Source organism: Ziziphus jujuba, chromosome 11 (assembly GCF_031755915.1).
Source record: "Ziziphus jujuba cultivar Dongzao chromosome 11, ASM3175591v1".
In the NCBI taxonomy this organism is placed as follows: domain Eukaryota; kingdom Viridiplantae; phylum Streptophyta; class Magnoliopsida; order Rosales; family Rhamnaceae; genus Ziziphus; species Ziziphus jujuba.
In genome coordinates this window covers 16,221,851-16,236,918 of record NC_083389.1, presented here as the reverse complement: position 1 = coordinate 16,236,918, position 15,068 = coordinate 16,221,851, and the positions used below count along the sequence as shown (strand labels likewise).

Sequence of the window (15,068 nt, the reverse complement as noted above, 5' to 3'; positions counted from 1 at the left end):
ATGTACCAAGTTGGAAACATGTTTACAAACTTGGTAAAGACCACTCGGCCAGATAAGATTGTGGTTTTGAAACATTCTGCCCTCAGCCTTTAAAATAAGGATTCAGAAAACAAATACAAGCACATAGACTACAATTTTACCTTTTGGAAACTAAAATCAGTTTTAAGTACACGATCAATCAAAGCTGTTCATGTACCAAGTTGGACTGGAATAGACTAATAAGCTAGATAACTTTCATAGAGCTATAATTTGGCTACATAACTCCCCCAAACACAACACACAACTTTATCATCATGAGCTCTCTCTAAGGAGCACCAAAATCTCAAAAGATGGTAGTCGGAATCCCATTCTGACTAAGAATTCTTGTGGCTTATATATTATTGAATGATTGTTCTCCGCACCACACCAACATATACATACATACATATATATATATATATATACATATAAATATATATACATTCTTTTTGTTGAAAATTTTAACACAATTACAATTCCATTAGCTAAAACAGTTCACGCAGTACAGATGGGAGACACATAAAGGCTTTCTCATTCTGCTTCATGGCGTAGAGCTTCAAAAGGGCTGGACCTGCAACTTTCCAAGCAAACCCACATTTCCCAACACATGCATTATTCTTAGCATAATCATATGCCAAATTATATATAGCAAGAGCCTCATTACATATATCTTCAATGTTCCTTTCACTTTGTTCAAATTCCTCAGCTTCATACAGTATCTGCAGTATAAAGCAGAGTTAGCATATATAACAAGAAATTCGAGTGTGTTTATCTCGTCTTAGTAAGCATATTGTTTTTCATGGTTAGCAAGATCTAATCTCAAGAATATCACCTCCTTATACTTGTTGTTGACCCAGTCAGCAGCCTCATTTTTGCGATCTTTATCCTCGTCTTGTAAGGCATTGCTCATCTCAGCCCTATACCGGACATAATGCTTATTCCATTTTGTATAGCAAGCTTCAGGGACTTCAACATCAAAGCATGGGAGCTTTGAGATTTCTGAACGGCATGAAAGGAAAATGTTAATAATTGTCTCAGTAACGTTTTTCTTTTTGTAAGTGAATTTTATCACAATAGGATGTTCAAATCAGAATTTCTGAGCATCATCATTCACATAGAAAAAAGCCTTGCATTCACCACAATCCCTCTCTTAGAATACTTTTAATTCGGGCGGACATACCATGCATAGATAGCAAGTTACAACATTAATTGAGAGAGCGCTAACCTTCAGTTGAATGGTCTTCTTCTTGATACGATCTCACAGCATCATAAATTAAGCCCAAAATGGAAGTAGACTTATAACATTTTTTCTTTTCCATATAGTGAGGAAACTGTCTCACCTTCAATTCATCTGGAACTACAACCTGTTAAAGACAAATTAGGACCAAGTTTCAGCACAGAGTCAACCACGACAGGAAGACGCAAGGAAATTGAGGATCATGCAAGTAATAAAATTGCTCATTAATATACATGAACAGGATGAGTTGTGTGCTGCAGGAGGCTGCAGTAAAGTCTCAAAATTTTGAGACAGAAAAATGCAAATGAGGCATTAACAAATATTGCAAGTTCCTGAATGAAGCCGGGGAATGAGAATATAATATAGCTGTTAAGGTTTAAAGATCAGAGGGTTATTCCATGAATTTGAGAATGGACAACAAATGGTCGACCAAACTGACATGAGCATCGCATTAGGGCAGAGACTGGAAGCAGACTCCACCCCTGGATGCAAGAAATAGCCTGGAGGATCCTTCCACTCTAGATGGTAAAAATCTCTATAAAAGATTATATCATTATTTATATTGCAAGCGCCATTATATCTTCAATTATAATTTCTAGCGGTTCAGGGGCACATTAAAATCGTTCTACTGAGTGTTGCTCAAAATATTAACTAAATGAACAGAATGTTTGGGGGGAAAAAATATAGGCATGATTATGCTTCATAATTATGGAGCCGTCCTAAAGAAGGTAACTTCACAAGTGACAAAAAAGTCAATTTACCCAACCAGCATGATAAACGAGATTAGTAATATACTTAATTGGTAAAAATGTTTCTCTCATGAGATAGCAAGCTTCCATTTCTCACAAGTTGCTCTACCCAGATTGTCTCCCACCCAAACTATTGATATACGTCAGAGAGAGATCAGAGCCCCCATTGTGATGCTAATAAATTTGCAACGAATGTTATCGTGAGATAACAAATTAGGCAAGTGAGGACTGATTGAAACCGATCCATTCTATATTAAAACGGAAGATTTTAAGTTCAAACAACTCATTATCTGCGGTTGACCAGGCTTGCTTGCAGAAATATATCAATCACAGAATAATTAGGCTAATTTAATGTATAAGACAAAGGAAGAAAAAACAGTTAACAACTTCCAAATGGATGCAACAGCGTATACAGCAACCTATGAGGCAAGAGTCAAGAAGCACAAGTCAGAATCTAACCTTTCCGCCTTTTTTAGGCGCATCCAAAGCATCATAGTATATATCAATCAACTGAAGCATCTTTTGCTTGACAACATTCTTTTCTTCGGCATTATCATTGTCCAGCATTAAAAAACGATCCATCAATGCCAACCAGCTATCAGCTGCCTCACTCATAGCAAAACTGAAAATAGCATAAACCATTTCAAATATAGACATCACAACACTCAAGGTAGATGTGATGTGAGATATTACATGTAAATTTCAAAATAGATAAATCATAACACAAACCAATAACCGTGTCCAAGATTACTCCCTCTGATACAACATCAAGAGACGTTTTCTATCAAATACATCATTAAGTTGAAAAAGTGCTGATGCTTGACTAAAAGGATGAACAGTTAATGCATTAACATGACAAAGCACATAAACAATTAGATTGACTAGGAAATATTCATAATTGTTAGTTTTTTTTTCCCTTCACGGTCAAAGACATCAATACTTATTTACGATATCAAAATCCTTGATTCTATAATAATTTTTATTCTGTTGGGAATTAGCCACAGATTGTACAAGACTATGGTGCTTGCTGTTTAACCAGAAGATGGACATTATAAAAACAAAAAAGATTAGAAATTCAGTACTTCCAAGTCTAAAAAAGGCCTACCTTGGCTGAAACCTGGCTTTCAAGAACAGCTTAAAAAGCTCATCATCCAATTCTTCATCCGAAAATAGATTTGGCTTCTTATTAGCAACCTTCGGCATTGAGGAAGAAGGATTCCAAGGTTCACTCGGCTTGAAATATTCCAATAGCTGAAGCAATTCCAATAAGAAGTAATCCATAAAATGGATCTTAATAATACCAATGATATATGAAATAAATCAATGACCAAAAATGAAGGTATATGAAATAAATCAGTCTCGCAAATATTTGGCCTATTGGACTTTTAACCCACTGGGGGTCCAACATCAACTAAACTGCATGAATAGCAGAAGAAACTACACCAACGATGCTCAGCTTTGTAAGAGATCTAAGCAATATGCTAATCTACTTAATGCAGTTCCAACATGATTACATCAACATTAAATCACCAATCGAATGCAACAAAGGCCATTCAATTAATTTAAAAAATACTCCATGCTCCTGTCAACAGAACTTAAGATTATGTACTACTCTAAGTTAGAAAAAACTTTGAACTCTATTAGATTAGGCGAGTGTGACATTCATAGAATCTAAAAACAATTTATAAAAGGATATTAATAACAAGATCACAAAAAATAAATATCAAGCAATATGAAAAGATATACTTATTTTTGGTACTATGCATGCCTTCCAATTGGGGGCAGTGGAAGGTATAACAAGACATTGTACACTAAAAGCAGAGCACTTGGGAAGCGTTTGGTCATCCAACATGCTTCATAAGTTCAATATTCAATGTTCACATCAATAAACAACAATTCGTAAGCACAATGTAACCTCAAGGTGAGGGGAAACGGAGGTTGACGGAGAAAAAGAACAATGAAAGCAATACGAGGAACAGAAACAAATCGTTTTACAGCATGTGAAGTGGAACAGAATCCAAAACTTGGAAAATCAACTTTAGCCTCCATTGTCTAATTTGCTTCATAACAGAAGTGAAAGTAAATGCTAACCTGTGGGTTGCGTGATATCCAGTACATGTCACCATCGAAATCGCCTCCAGCAATTTCATCAGCTATTGACCGTGGACCTTTGCGAGAGAAGAATATAGCATATTTGAAATTTCCGACAAAAGATTCCAACTCCTCCACATAGGTAGCTTTTAAAACATGAATATCTCCGAAGTGTAGACCAGGATTCCTGTACACTAGTACCTTCCCCGAAACTTGTCCATTGTCACTGCATATATCAATAGGCCAAAATATAAGACAAAGAGAAGAGATCAAACAGTAAGTATAAGAGAACTTAGTTCATTAGGATAAAACTCATTACATGCATATTACAAAATACCATTTTTAAAAATAAAATAAAATAAAATAAAAAGAGTAAAGCACAAGTCAAATCTTGGACAAGACTAGTCAATAACGTAAAATATTATATCAAGAAATACATTGACTACTATGTTTGTAAAACATTATAGAGGAAGTGCTATCTGGGTATAAAGATTCTCAACCAAATGAATAAAGTCAAAAAATTATTTTCATTGGTAATGGAATAGAGGCAATCATTCATCAAGTTAAAGCCTTTAAATCTTGATCAAATGGTTTTCATGAAATTGTCTATGTTTTGCCATTCTAGTGGCACATTTTTAAGAAATTGTTTTAATGTTGGATGACTATAAATAAACATTAATTTTTGCGACTTGCAACGGGATAGAATGCAAAGGAGCTGAATCTAAATTGATGACAGTGATATAAAACAAAACATGCTTGTATATAGTAAGTATACGAAATCTTAAAAGCACATTTATTTGTTGTACATTTCCCAACCAAACCAATCATGTCTTTTACTCCACTAGCAGGGCTTTGAAATGAAAATTTAGTACATGGCCACAGAATGCCAAGTATAATTGAAGTACATATATCTGTAACTAAATACAACTGTCATCCTAAAAATTCATACCAAATTAATTTACCAAACATTGAATACCAAATGATGTAGCAGCAGCAGGCGAGCTTTAAAAAAAAAAATTAATGAGGTCCACTTACAAATATAAATAGGACACAAAGCAAGTCAATAAAACAGTGACAAATTAGTTGGTATCCTAAGTTTTGTAAACTTGTTTGGTTCTCATAGTAGTACTGAATTTAAATGTTTAAGCAAACGATAGAATGAAGTCAAGAATTAGGAAAGGTAGGCATGGTAGAGATGGTACGTACAGCACAATGCAAACTTCATTACTTTCAAGTTTGCCAGTTGGATCAACTGTCCCCATCAAATAATAACATTCAGGGACATAGAGCCTCCCTTCTCTAAGACTCTTCTTTTCCTCTCTCATTAGTATTGAAAGACGATATTGCAACCATGATTCTTCAAGAGGAATACCAGATAAAATCATTCTTGCAACGGCGAAATTGTCATCAATTTCACCATTGTTGAAGGAAACTGAAAAAACAAGCAAAGAAAACAAAACAAATCGATCAAGAAATAGATGATGTTGCAAGGGAGTAAGTAAATGGATACAGGTTATTCGGATCACTTAGATATTGTGAAAAGTGAACAAGAAATTAAAATTTAGATACTAAGAAAGAAGGACGTTCATGCCAATAACACTTCAAAGATACAAAGGCAATAATCACAAGAACAACATAAAATAACTAAAAAGAAAAAAGTTAAGGCAATTCATAAGTTCAAGCACTGAAAAATTAATAAATAAAAACCTCTGAGTGCTGCACGCTTATTGCTGAAAGCACCATGAGTGTCTTGCAAAGCTTTTTGAAGTATGTTCATGAAATACTCGTTAGGAACTCCTCCATGGCTTAGAAGAGCAATCAAATTCCTCGACAAATATGTTTTCTTCGGAGGATTGCTGGAGAATATTTTACAAGTTACATCTCACCTCAAGAATAGAAACAGAAAACTGCCAAGTATCTAAATTTCTCTTTTAACAATGAGTAAAGATGTTATGAGGTGAAAAACTTTTTAACAACTCTTTCTGTAAAAGATGCTAAAGAATGCCTAATTGGTTTCCCTGGCCTTCATATATTATTTAATTGCTTCAGAGACTGGTATAAACTCAGCTAAATTTATTTCAAGGGCAGCTCTCTCTCCCTATTCACCATTTGAATTGAAAACTAAAAATAATTTAGGTAAACCTTCTTTTTCTATCAAAGATATACTCATTATCATATTGTTCCCAATAAGCTTCAAATTGTTTTTCTGCTTCCAATCCACCATGACCATAGCTCTCCCAAACCACAAGAAAATTTTCCTACAACTATTGTTCAACAACTAATGAAATATAATTTTGACAATTATTTTCTACTTTTTTTTTATTAATTTATAAATTGAGAGGTGGGGTTCCCCCCTTTTATTTGAAACTTGAAAGAGCTGTTGGTTTGAAACAAATTTGTCATGTAATTTGAGAGAATATATGAAGCCATATACGAAGATGAGACATTTGAAAAACTGGTACCATATCAACTGCAATTAATCTGTTGTTCCTACAGATAAGTAAATGCAGATGATGAATATACCTCGTTCCAACAATCTCCATTGAGTTTGCAGTTTGATTATTTGAAAGATTTTCATCCCTCTCAACTTTAACCATTGAATCTCGAATCTGCATTGTTCTTGGGGGAAGCTGAAAAAAAAAAAAAAAGAACCCATCTTAAAAATAAGGAAAAAAAAAGAAAAAAAAACTAAAGATAAATAAATTAATTTATATATATATATATATATATCAAACTAAGAACCTTCTGTTATTTTTGCAAAACTATCAACATTAAAACGTGTCAATAAGTTTGGATTACTCTCATGTACTTCATAGGTGAAACTGAAACTACATTTACCAGGTGAGGAGTATCACTTCAACCCGAAGGTCCTGAACCAAATAAAGAGAGAATATCTGAACTAAGAATATTAGGTATAAAGATACTACCAACTAAATTAGGCCCTTGGAGGCACGAAATTGGAGGTGACATCCAATGATTATACAATCAGAAAATTCAATTGATCATAACCAAAGTACGATGTGATATTTGGCAACAAAATAGCAAACTAGCAAGGTGAACTTCATCATTCTTCTGTTTGCCCCAGGTCAGTCTTTCCTTTCTAGTGATAAAATCTATTCCAATGAATCCAAATATGGAAATTATCCGTTGTCACTGTCTTTGGAACACACTGAACTGGGATTTTGACATCTGCTCCATATGTCACTATAAATCTAGATGCATTATTCAATATCCAAAGAATTTATGAGGAAAACGTAAAAAATATTACAGAGAAAATAAATCAAATCAAGTAAACTTTTTCTTGGTCCATCTATTTTAACTTTATAATTCTTTTATTTACAAAATGATTGGGTTAATAATTATTTATTGCAACCAATATTTATTTATTTATTTTTATTATTATTTTTTTTTATATGATGTCCTCCTAAGACATGCTTATTTACATCCAGAGTACCACAAACAATTTTGCAATGTTTAGAAGCTTGTAAGTAAAAGACGTTTCTCACTTTAAAGAAACAATTTCAGAGAAGAAAGTCATTTCATTAGCTATGAAAGAAAATGGAAAATCAATGTACCTTCTTATTCAGAAGAAATGTTCCCTTCACAGCATAACCATTGTAAAAGAGACGGAACTGTATCAACAAAGGCTAAAGAAGAGGAAAGAGGTGTTAAAAAAAAAAAAAAAAAAGGAGAACGACTTGTACGACCAAATGTAACATACACCACAAGAGTACCTAAAACGTAGAAAAGCAAACAGAACTTCAAGACATACCGGTTCCCGACTTTTAAATTCTAGCTTTGTCTCCAAAACTTTGTCCTTGGGTTCATCATGATTGAGAATTCTCTAACACCACAAGGAAAAAGATAAAGTCATGCACATAGCAATTGAGAAAACTATTAATATATGAAAAGAACAGTGCTGAAGATGAGTGCAATTAGTAAAAACCTCATTATCTTCTTTACTGAGATGTTCTCCTTTCTGTAAATTCTTTGGGCACAATAAAGCCAAGTCCTTAGATATAAAACCTGTGCCATCGGTATGTACAAGAGGTTCCCCATCTCTAAAGATACAGTTACCATGTTCATCCTGAAAATCAAAAGAATTTTGGGAAAAAAAAAAAAAATCGTATTGAACTTCAAATATTTTAAAAGATAGGAATTATATCAAACGAACAATCCAAGGATCATACCTTGCAGTATTCATCCCTAATTGGTTCAACATTTACAGATGATAAGTCAGTCTCTAGGCTGATTGTTTTTGACAATATGAGTGAAAGCCTGAAACTCCCCAAAAGGATAATAGTACATAATTATTGAAGATAATTATCGGATGCACATAAAAATTATACATATGACAAGCATACCTGGCCATATAGGTGGGCACACTAGACACCGTATGTGCATGCATGAAATAGCTTCTTGCTTCTGCAACTGTTCTATTTGACAATTTATAAGATCCTACTTTGTCAATAAAAGCATCAGTCTCCAAGCGAATGAAATAACATTTCACTGGTGATGAAGTTGGATTTTTCTTCTTTTCTTCTTTGCCTCCATCTTTAAACACTGATCCATTTCCATATTAATTAAGATAGATCAAGAAAAATTAAGAGTCAAAGAACAATTATCAATAACCCAATCTAAGAAAGAAATGTTCCAATATGCCTAAAATAATATAAATACAACAACTTGTAAGCAGGTAAATAGTTTTCCAAAGTGAAAATGGTACAACAGCATACGAATAGCATTAAAGCGGATAAGTATGCAAACAAAACAGTGAATAGCTCCAGATGCCTGATTGTCATGTTGGATCAAGTTAATCATAACAGTCAAAAGATGGGCAAACTTGTTTGAAAAAAGAAGCAAAAATAAATTGATAACAACATAAATAAAGCAATAGTGGACATGTAAAGTCCAAACCGAAATAAAAATTATATGTAGTATCACTGGACAAATAATGATGTGATACATGATACAAGAGAACAAATTATACTTGAATATTCAAAATTCACCACATACACATAGAAATAAAAAATAGCTTACCAAAAAAACGATAACGACGTAGGCCAACACTAATCCCTTCTTTCGCAATCTTGCTATATGCACCATAGTAATAACAAAGCGGACAATCTTTGTCCTCTTCCTCAAATTTAACAATCAAAACATTGTCATCTCCTAAAACCTTTTGCAGGTGAGTTCTTGTTTTGTTCAGATAGGGTCCCTGAATTAGATTTCAAAACAAATTGATATCATTAAAAATACTAGAGATATAATGTCATCTGAGCAGCAAAGCAACTATAGTAACACCAATATAAAAATATTACCACTAAAAAGAAATGAATTCACAGAATCAATTAGATGTTTTTAATTTTGTTTAGAAGTTTTCAAAAGGCAACTTTTATTTAAAAAAAATAAAAAATGAGTTACAAATATGTTGAGTACAAAAAAAAAGATTTCAAGTTTAAGCTCTCAGAAAAACCATAATCAAATGATTTTCACTTGAAACCTAAGATAAAAAGGAAGTACTAAGCAAAAACTCATTTCCGATGTCATCCATAAGTATTCAAGGTCCTCTTATGGAATAAACTATAATAGGACATTATTTTTACTTTGGTGTACGTAATTTTAAGACAGCTCAAGAACTAAATCGTTCACATCCAAGCTGTTTACCCATATGAGTCAATGCTCAAGGGCAGTAGAATGTGTACATATTGATGATTGATACTACACCTATGATTTGATTTTAAGCTAAAATGACCCTCTATACAGCCTCCTTCAGTTTCCCTGCCAAATTCTTCTGCTACAGTAGATGAGACGGGAAGTTTTCTTTTCATAATAGAAGTCAATATCATGTACATATGTAAATAAATACATGTCAGCTGTGAGCATGCATCAATGTCATCGTATATAAAATGGGGGGTGGACAAACAAACCTTGAAACTGGTATTCCCATTCAGATAAACATGACAATGGTAGATATGTGTTTTTCCACAATCCCAATCTGGATACTGCAATTACCAAACAAAGTGATTAATGTAAAACATTGCAAGTCATACTAAGATAGGATATTCCTGTAATAAATAAACCAAGGCTGATGGTAAACTCATTAGCATATTACTTCTCTAAACTCTAAAAACCCGTAAAAGTTTGCAACAAGTTACTTAACTGATCACATTTTAACCACAACCAGCACGTGGAAGTACATAAATGCAAAAATTCATTAACCTCTATTAAAATTTGATAGATTTTGGATCTGAGCTGTGAACAGTAATACGGATAATATGGTTTCAACTTCTAATCAAAGTAGCTAAAATTTAGATTTTTTCTACAACAATATAAAATATTCAATGTCAGCCAATATCTGGACTCGATAATAATTTGGTTCACAATCTTATTTAACTCGCATTGCATTGTACCTGGACAATATATGTACATACATATATATATGTATATTTACAGATTTTTACTTGGCTGGGCTTACCTAGATTGACTAGAGTAATATAAAAAACATATAGAACAAATTAGGGAAAAAAAAAAGGATATATATATATATATGTATATAGGGTTAATTGCTCATTAGTATCATGAAGTTTTAAGTTATACGAATCAAATTTTGAAATTTGAAATTTGCTTGAATTGACTCTTAAAGTTTCAAATTTATTACAAATCAATCTAATTGATTAATGATATTAATTTTACAATTATATATCAGCTTGTTGACCTCATAATTCATTTTTCAACAAAAAATAAAAGTAATTTAAAAAAAAAAAATAAACTCTTATTTTTTCATTATGATTTTTTATTTGAAAAATTATATCTATTTTATTTTATTTAAATTAAAATTCTAAAGAAATAAATGTTTTTGGACATAAAATTAGACCAAAAACAAAATTAAAATTAAATTTTGAAATTTTTGGTATATTAAAATTTTTTTATTAAACCAAAAATCAAATGAAATAATTTTACTTGATCAAAAATTAATAATATTTTTTACGCCTAAATCATTACAAAACAAATTATACCAAAATTACAAAAGTGAAAATTAGACTTAAAATTAGACAAAATAAATATAAAACTAAAATTGAAATTTAGCTCTGGTAAAAATATTTTTACTAGACCAAAAATTAAATAAAATAATTTCAGACAAAAAATTTATAATAATATTTTACGATCAAACCATAAAAAATTAGAAAAACAAAATTAAAACAAAATAAAAGTAAATAAATTTTAATTTTCATGCTTTTTTATTTTGGTCTAATATAAAAAATAAAAATAAATTTATTATTATTGATTTTATTTTTTATTTTTATTTATATTTGATCAAATAATTAATTTTTTTAGATCATTTTATTTTTACTATTCTTTATAAAATTCAATGATTTAAAAGTAAATGTAGGTACATTAATCGTATTCTTCTTCGTAGACCAAAATAAAAAACCATAAAAATTAAATTTTATTTTTATTTTTCATCTAATTTTTACTTTTTTATGGTTGAGGCATAAAAAAATTATTATAAATTTTTGGTCCATTAAAATAATTTTATTTAATTTTTAAGTTAATAAAAATATTTTTATTAAATCAATATTTCGATTATATTTCAAATTCAAAAATATTTTATTTTTTTTGAAATTTTAGTTTAAATAAAATATAACTGGACACAATTTTTTAAATATAAAACTTAAAATATAAAATATATTTTTTTAAATTCAAAATATTTAAAAAATAAATTATAAAACATCGTGAAACAAAATAATTAAACTAATTTATAATAAATTTCAAAATTCAAAATTCAATTCAAACAATTTCAAATATTAGAATTTGATTCATATATCATTAAAACTTTTATGATATTAATCAGCAATTAAACCTTTTGTGTATATATATATATATATATATTATATACACATATGATAGCTAGCTCAACCAAATCAAAAGGGCCATGTGCTCAAGCTTCAATGGTTAATAAAGCCATTAAACAGGGAGAGAGGGGAAAATACAAGGGAACCAATTTAAAATGAAAGAAGCGCAAATAGTCTTTATCCCAAATGAATAAGGGGACTGAGGAAGACCAACTTAACCAGTTAGTACTTTGATAGACTAAGTTACGAGTAATAAGAATAAGATAATAATAATCACCATTCTTCTGTCTTCTCTAAGAGCATAACTTTGGCCCAAGCTTTGCCATACTCTCTGCTCAAACTGTATCATTGGCAAATCTTTCAACCTCCTGATTTCCTCAGCTGATATTACAGTCTGCAGCTCTTTTCTATAAAACGAAATACTCATAACCATTATTATAAACAAATAAACAAAAAAAATTGCTTTCAAATTTATTAAAAAAAAAAAAATCCAAGTTAAATAGAACCCAACCCACAACTCTACAAGTAAACCAAAAAAATTGCATACCCGCCGCTATAACTTAAAATAAGAAATTGCTTTCTGAATTGCAACTCTCCCAAAGCTTCCAACACGGCTCGTTCGCTTTCTCTGGGAGGCTCTGTGACCATAAAGTCAGGGACTGCCTCGCTTGTGCTCGATAGAGAATCTGCCCCAATTTACAACCCAAAAAAAAACAAAAAAATAAAAAATCAAAGATAACTATTACAAACAGTGATAGCAAAAAAAAAAACAAATAGAGTTGTAAAAATTGTAACCTTGTGGGTTTCCATAGAGACGGGCTACAAATGGAGGCTTCGAAGGGGAAGAAGAAGGAGAATTTGGTTGATGATGATTATTTTTAAGCCAGTGGTTGATGCATGCAGAGAGGTTTGTCCTGATTTTTTGGCGGGCGATATCATTAAGGATCCGAAGAGATTCCTCTTCGCCTCTGTCAGCCAGCTTCCTTTTCAGGTCGGCGTGTGGCGGCGTCTGGTTCTGTTCAATGCAGATTTTCTGAATCAATTGTTCCACTGATGGTGGAAGTAGGACTTCCGAAGAAGGATCGGCCATGGCGGTTTTGCTTCCGTACAGATATATCTATATATATATATATATAGAGAGAGAGAGAGAGAGAGAGAGAGAGGTTCAAAAAATGAATGAAGGTGTTAACGGGCAAAACTGGATGTAATTTCTTTCCCGCTCGTTTTGTTTTGTGGGTCGGTGTGAGACCGTGAAGGGAAATTGCATTTCATATTTATAGGGGTTTGATGATTTAATTATTTTTTTATTATTTAATTAAATTTAAATGTTGATTAAATTATAAATAATATTTTTTTTAACTTCGTTTTTTAAAATTTTTTTAAAAAAAGAAAAAGAAAAAAAGACTTATCTTTGGATGGCGAAAAATAAAATGATCAAAGACTATAAAAAAATATCATAACTCTTCCAGGTAAATTAATTTGATTTAGTATCAAATCTTATTTTTATTAATTTAATTATCTAGAATCCTATTTAGGTAAAGCAAATTGGATTTAAAAAAAAAATCATAAACGCATTTTATATTCTGGTGGTTTTACTATAATTTGGATAAATTTATGCATATATAATATACAATTATAATGTTCTTTTATGAATATATAATATACAATTATAATGTTCTAACATGAGATTAAAAATAAATTTTATATTTAATTACAAAATACTAAATTACATCCACCTTTTACAGGGGAGAGAATATATACAACTAGCAATAAAAGCACGTTCAAAAGATTTTGTTTTTCTATTTTCAAAAAAAAAAAAAAGATTTTATTTGTTTATCTCTTATTTTTTATATTTTTTAATTTTAATGAATCCTGAACTTAAAATATGTTCCAATTTATTTATTATTTTGATTTAAAATAAAAAATTAATTTGATTCTCCAAATATAAAAAGTTAAATATATTTTCTATACTAAATATTATAAAAATTTAATGTTGAACAAGTTATCTAGCTACCATCATATTTTGATTGTATATACTTGTTCGCACCTCTTGGAATTATTAATATTTGTGGGAGAATTTAGAAGGAAAGAAAAAGAAAGAAAATAAATATAACAATAACATTTATAGAAAAATAAAATTACAGATCTCCATTTTAAAGAATTTTTTTTATTTATTTTTTGTTTTATTTTAAGAAGCCCATTTAGGGATCTCTTTCTAAAATTATGGACTTAAATTTTTTCCAAAAGGAATAGATTTTATGCAATCAAAAATTAACTATCTCTAGTTAATCGGTTATGTTCGACCTTTTCTCGGTCTTCATTTTTCTTTGTTTTTATATTCATATCAATAATAATTTTGCTTTTAAATTCGGGTCCCACCAAAAGAAATATATTCTTCTTTAAAAAGGATAATAAAAGAAAGAAAAAGAAGTAAAAGCACCCATTCACATAAAAAATAAGAAAAAAAGCCCATGTGAACGTGAGTACGTGACTAATGACTAATGGGCAGAGAATCTTTGACTTTGATTAAAGTTCCCAAGGTCTTTTCAGCGTAAGCATTAAATGTTCTAATTTTCTAAAACTTCAGAGTAGCTTCCTCGGCAAGCCATGCAGTCACAACCAGGAAGAGTGGCGGAGTGGCTTCCAGTCTATTCTCTTTAGCGCAAAAGATAAGAAAATAGTACATTACAATTATTTTTTTATTGGTAAAGAAAAAATTCTGTACCTTTTATCTTCTTTTGATAAGAAATCTACATATTAGGTTCTGCTTTTGTACTAGGTTTTCCTTCATAGAGTCATGTTGGATTTTGTTTTTATCCTCACTGCATTTCAGAATTGAACATGATTCATCTACTACCCTTTGCTTTTCCTTTATCATAGGAGATAACTAAGGGAGAGAATTAAAGACACTCAGTCATATTACATTATCCTTTGCTCAAATTATATGATGAGGGCAAAATAATAAAATTACAAATTCTTTTTCCTAAAAATATGTAAACTATTAATACAATTATGGAAATTATAAAAAACCAGTGTGAGGCAACTATCCCCATTGTCCCACACTGGCTCCGCCTATGATCATGACCATGTGGAATTTATTTACTTTAATAATTTGTT

At 30.8% G+C, this 15,068-nt stretch overlaps 1 protein-coding gene across 1 annotated transcript; it reads right to left on the bottom strand.

Moving 5' to 3' along the window:
* Window positions 1-211: 211 nt before the first annotated feature.
* LOC107405543 (probable RNA-dependent RNA polymerase 3) lies at window positions 212-13,189 on the bottom strand. The gene is made up of 19 exons (XM_060812974.1): window positions 12,747-13,189; window positions 12,499-12,637; window positions 12,229-12,358; window positions 10,026-10,100; window positions 9,136-9,313; window positions 8,460-8,658; window positions 8,286-8,373; window positions 8,042-8,182; window positions 7,868-7,939; window positions 7,671-7,742; window positions 6,619-6,725; window positions 5,803-5,951; window positions 5,302-5,527; window positions 4,096-4,321; window positions 3,110-3,255; window positions 2,464-2,626; window positions 1,244-1,382; window positions 851-1,017; window positions 212-737 (listed from the first exon to the last, which is right to left on the bottom strand). Exons 1-19 carry the CDS (start codon window positions 13,039-13,041, stop codon window positions 504-506), a joined length of 2,946 nt encoding a protein of 981 aa, XP_060668957.1. The 5' UTR covers window positions 13,042-13,189; the 3' UTR covers window positions 212-503.
* Window positions 13,190-15,068: the final 1,879 nt, after the last annotated feature.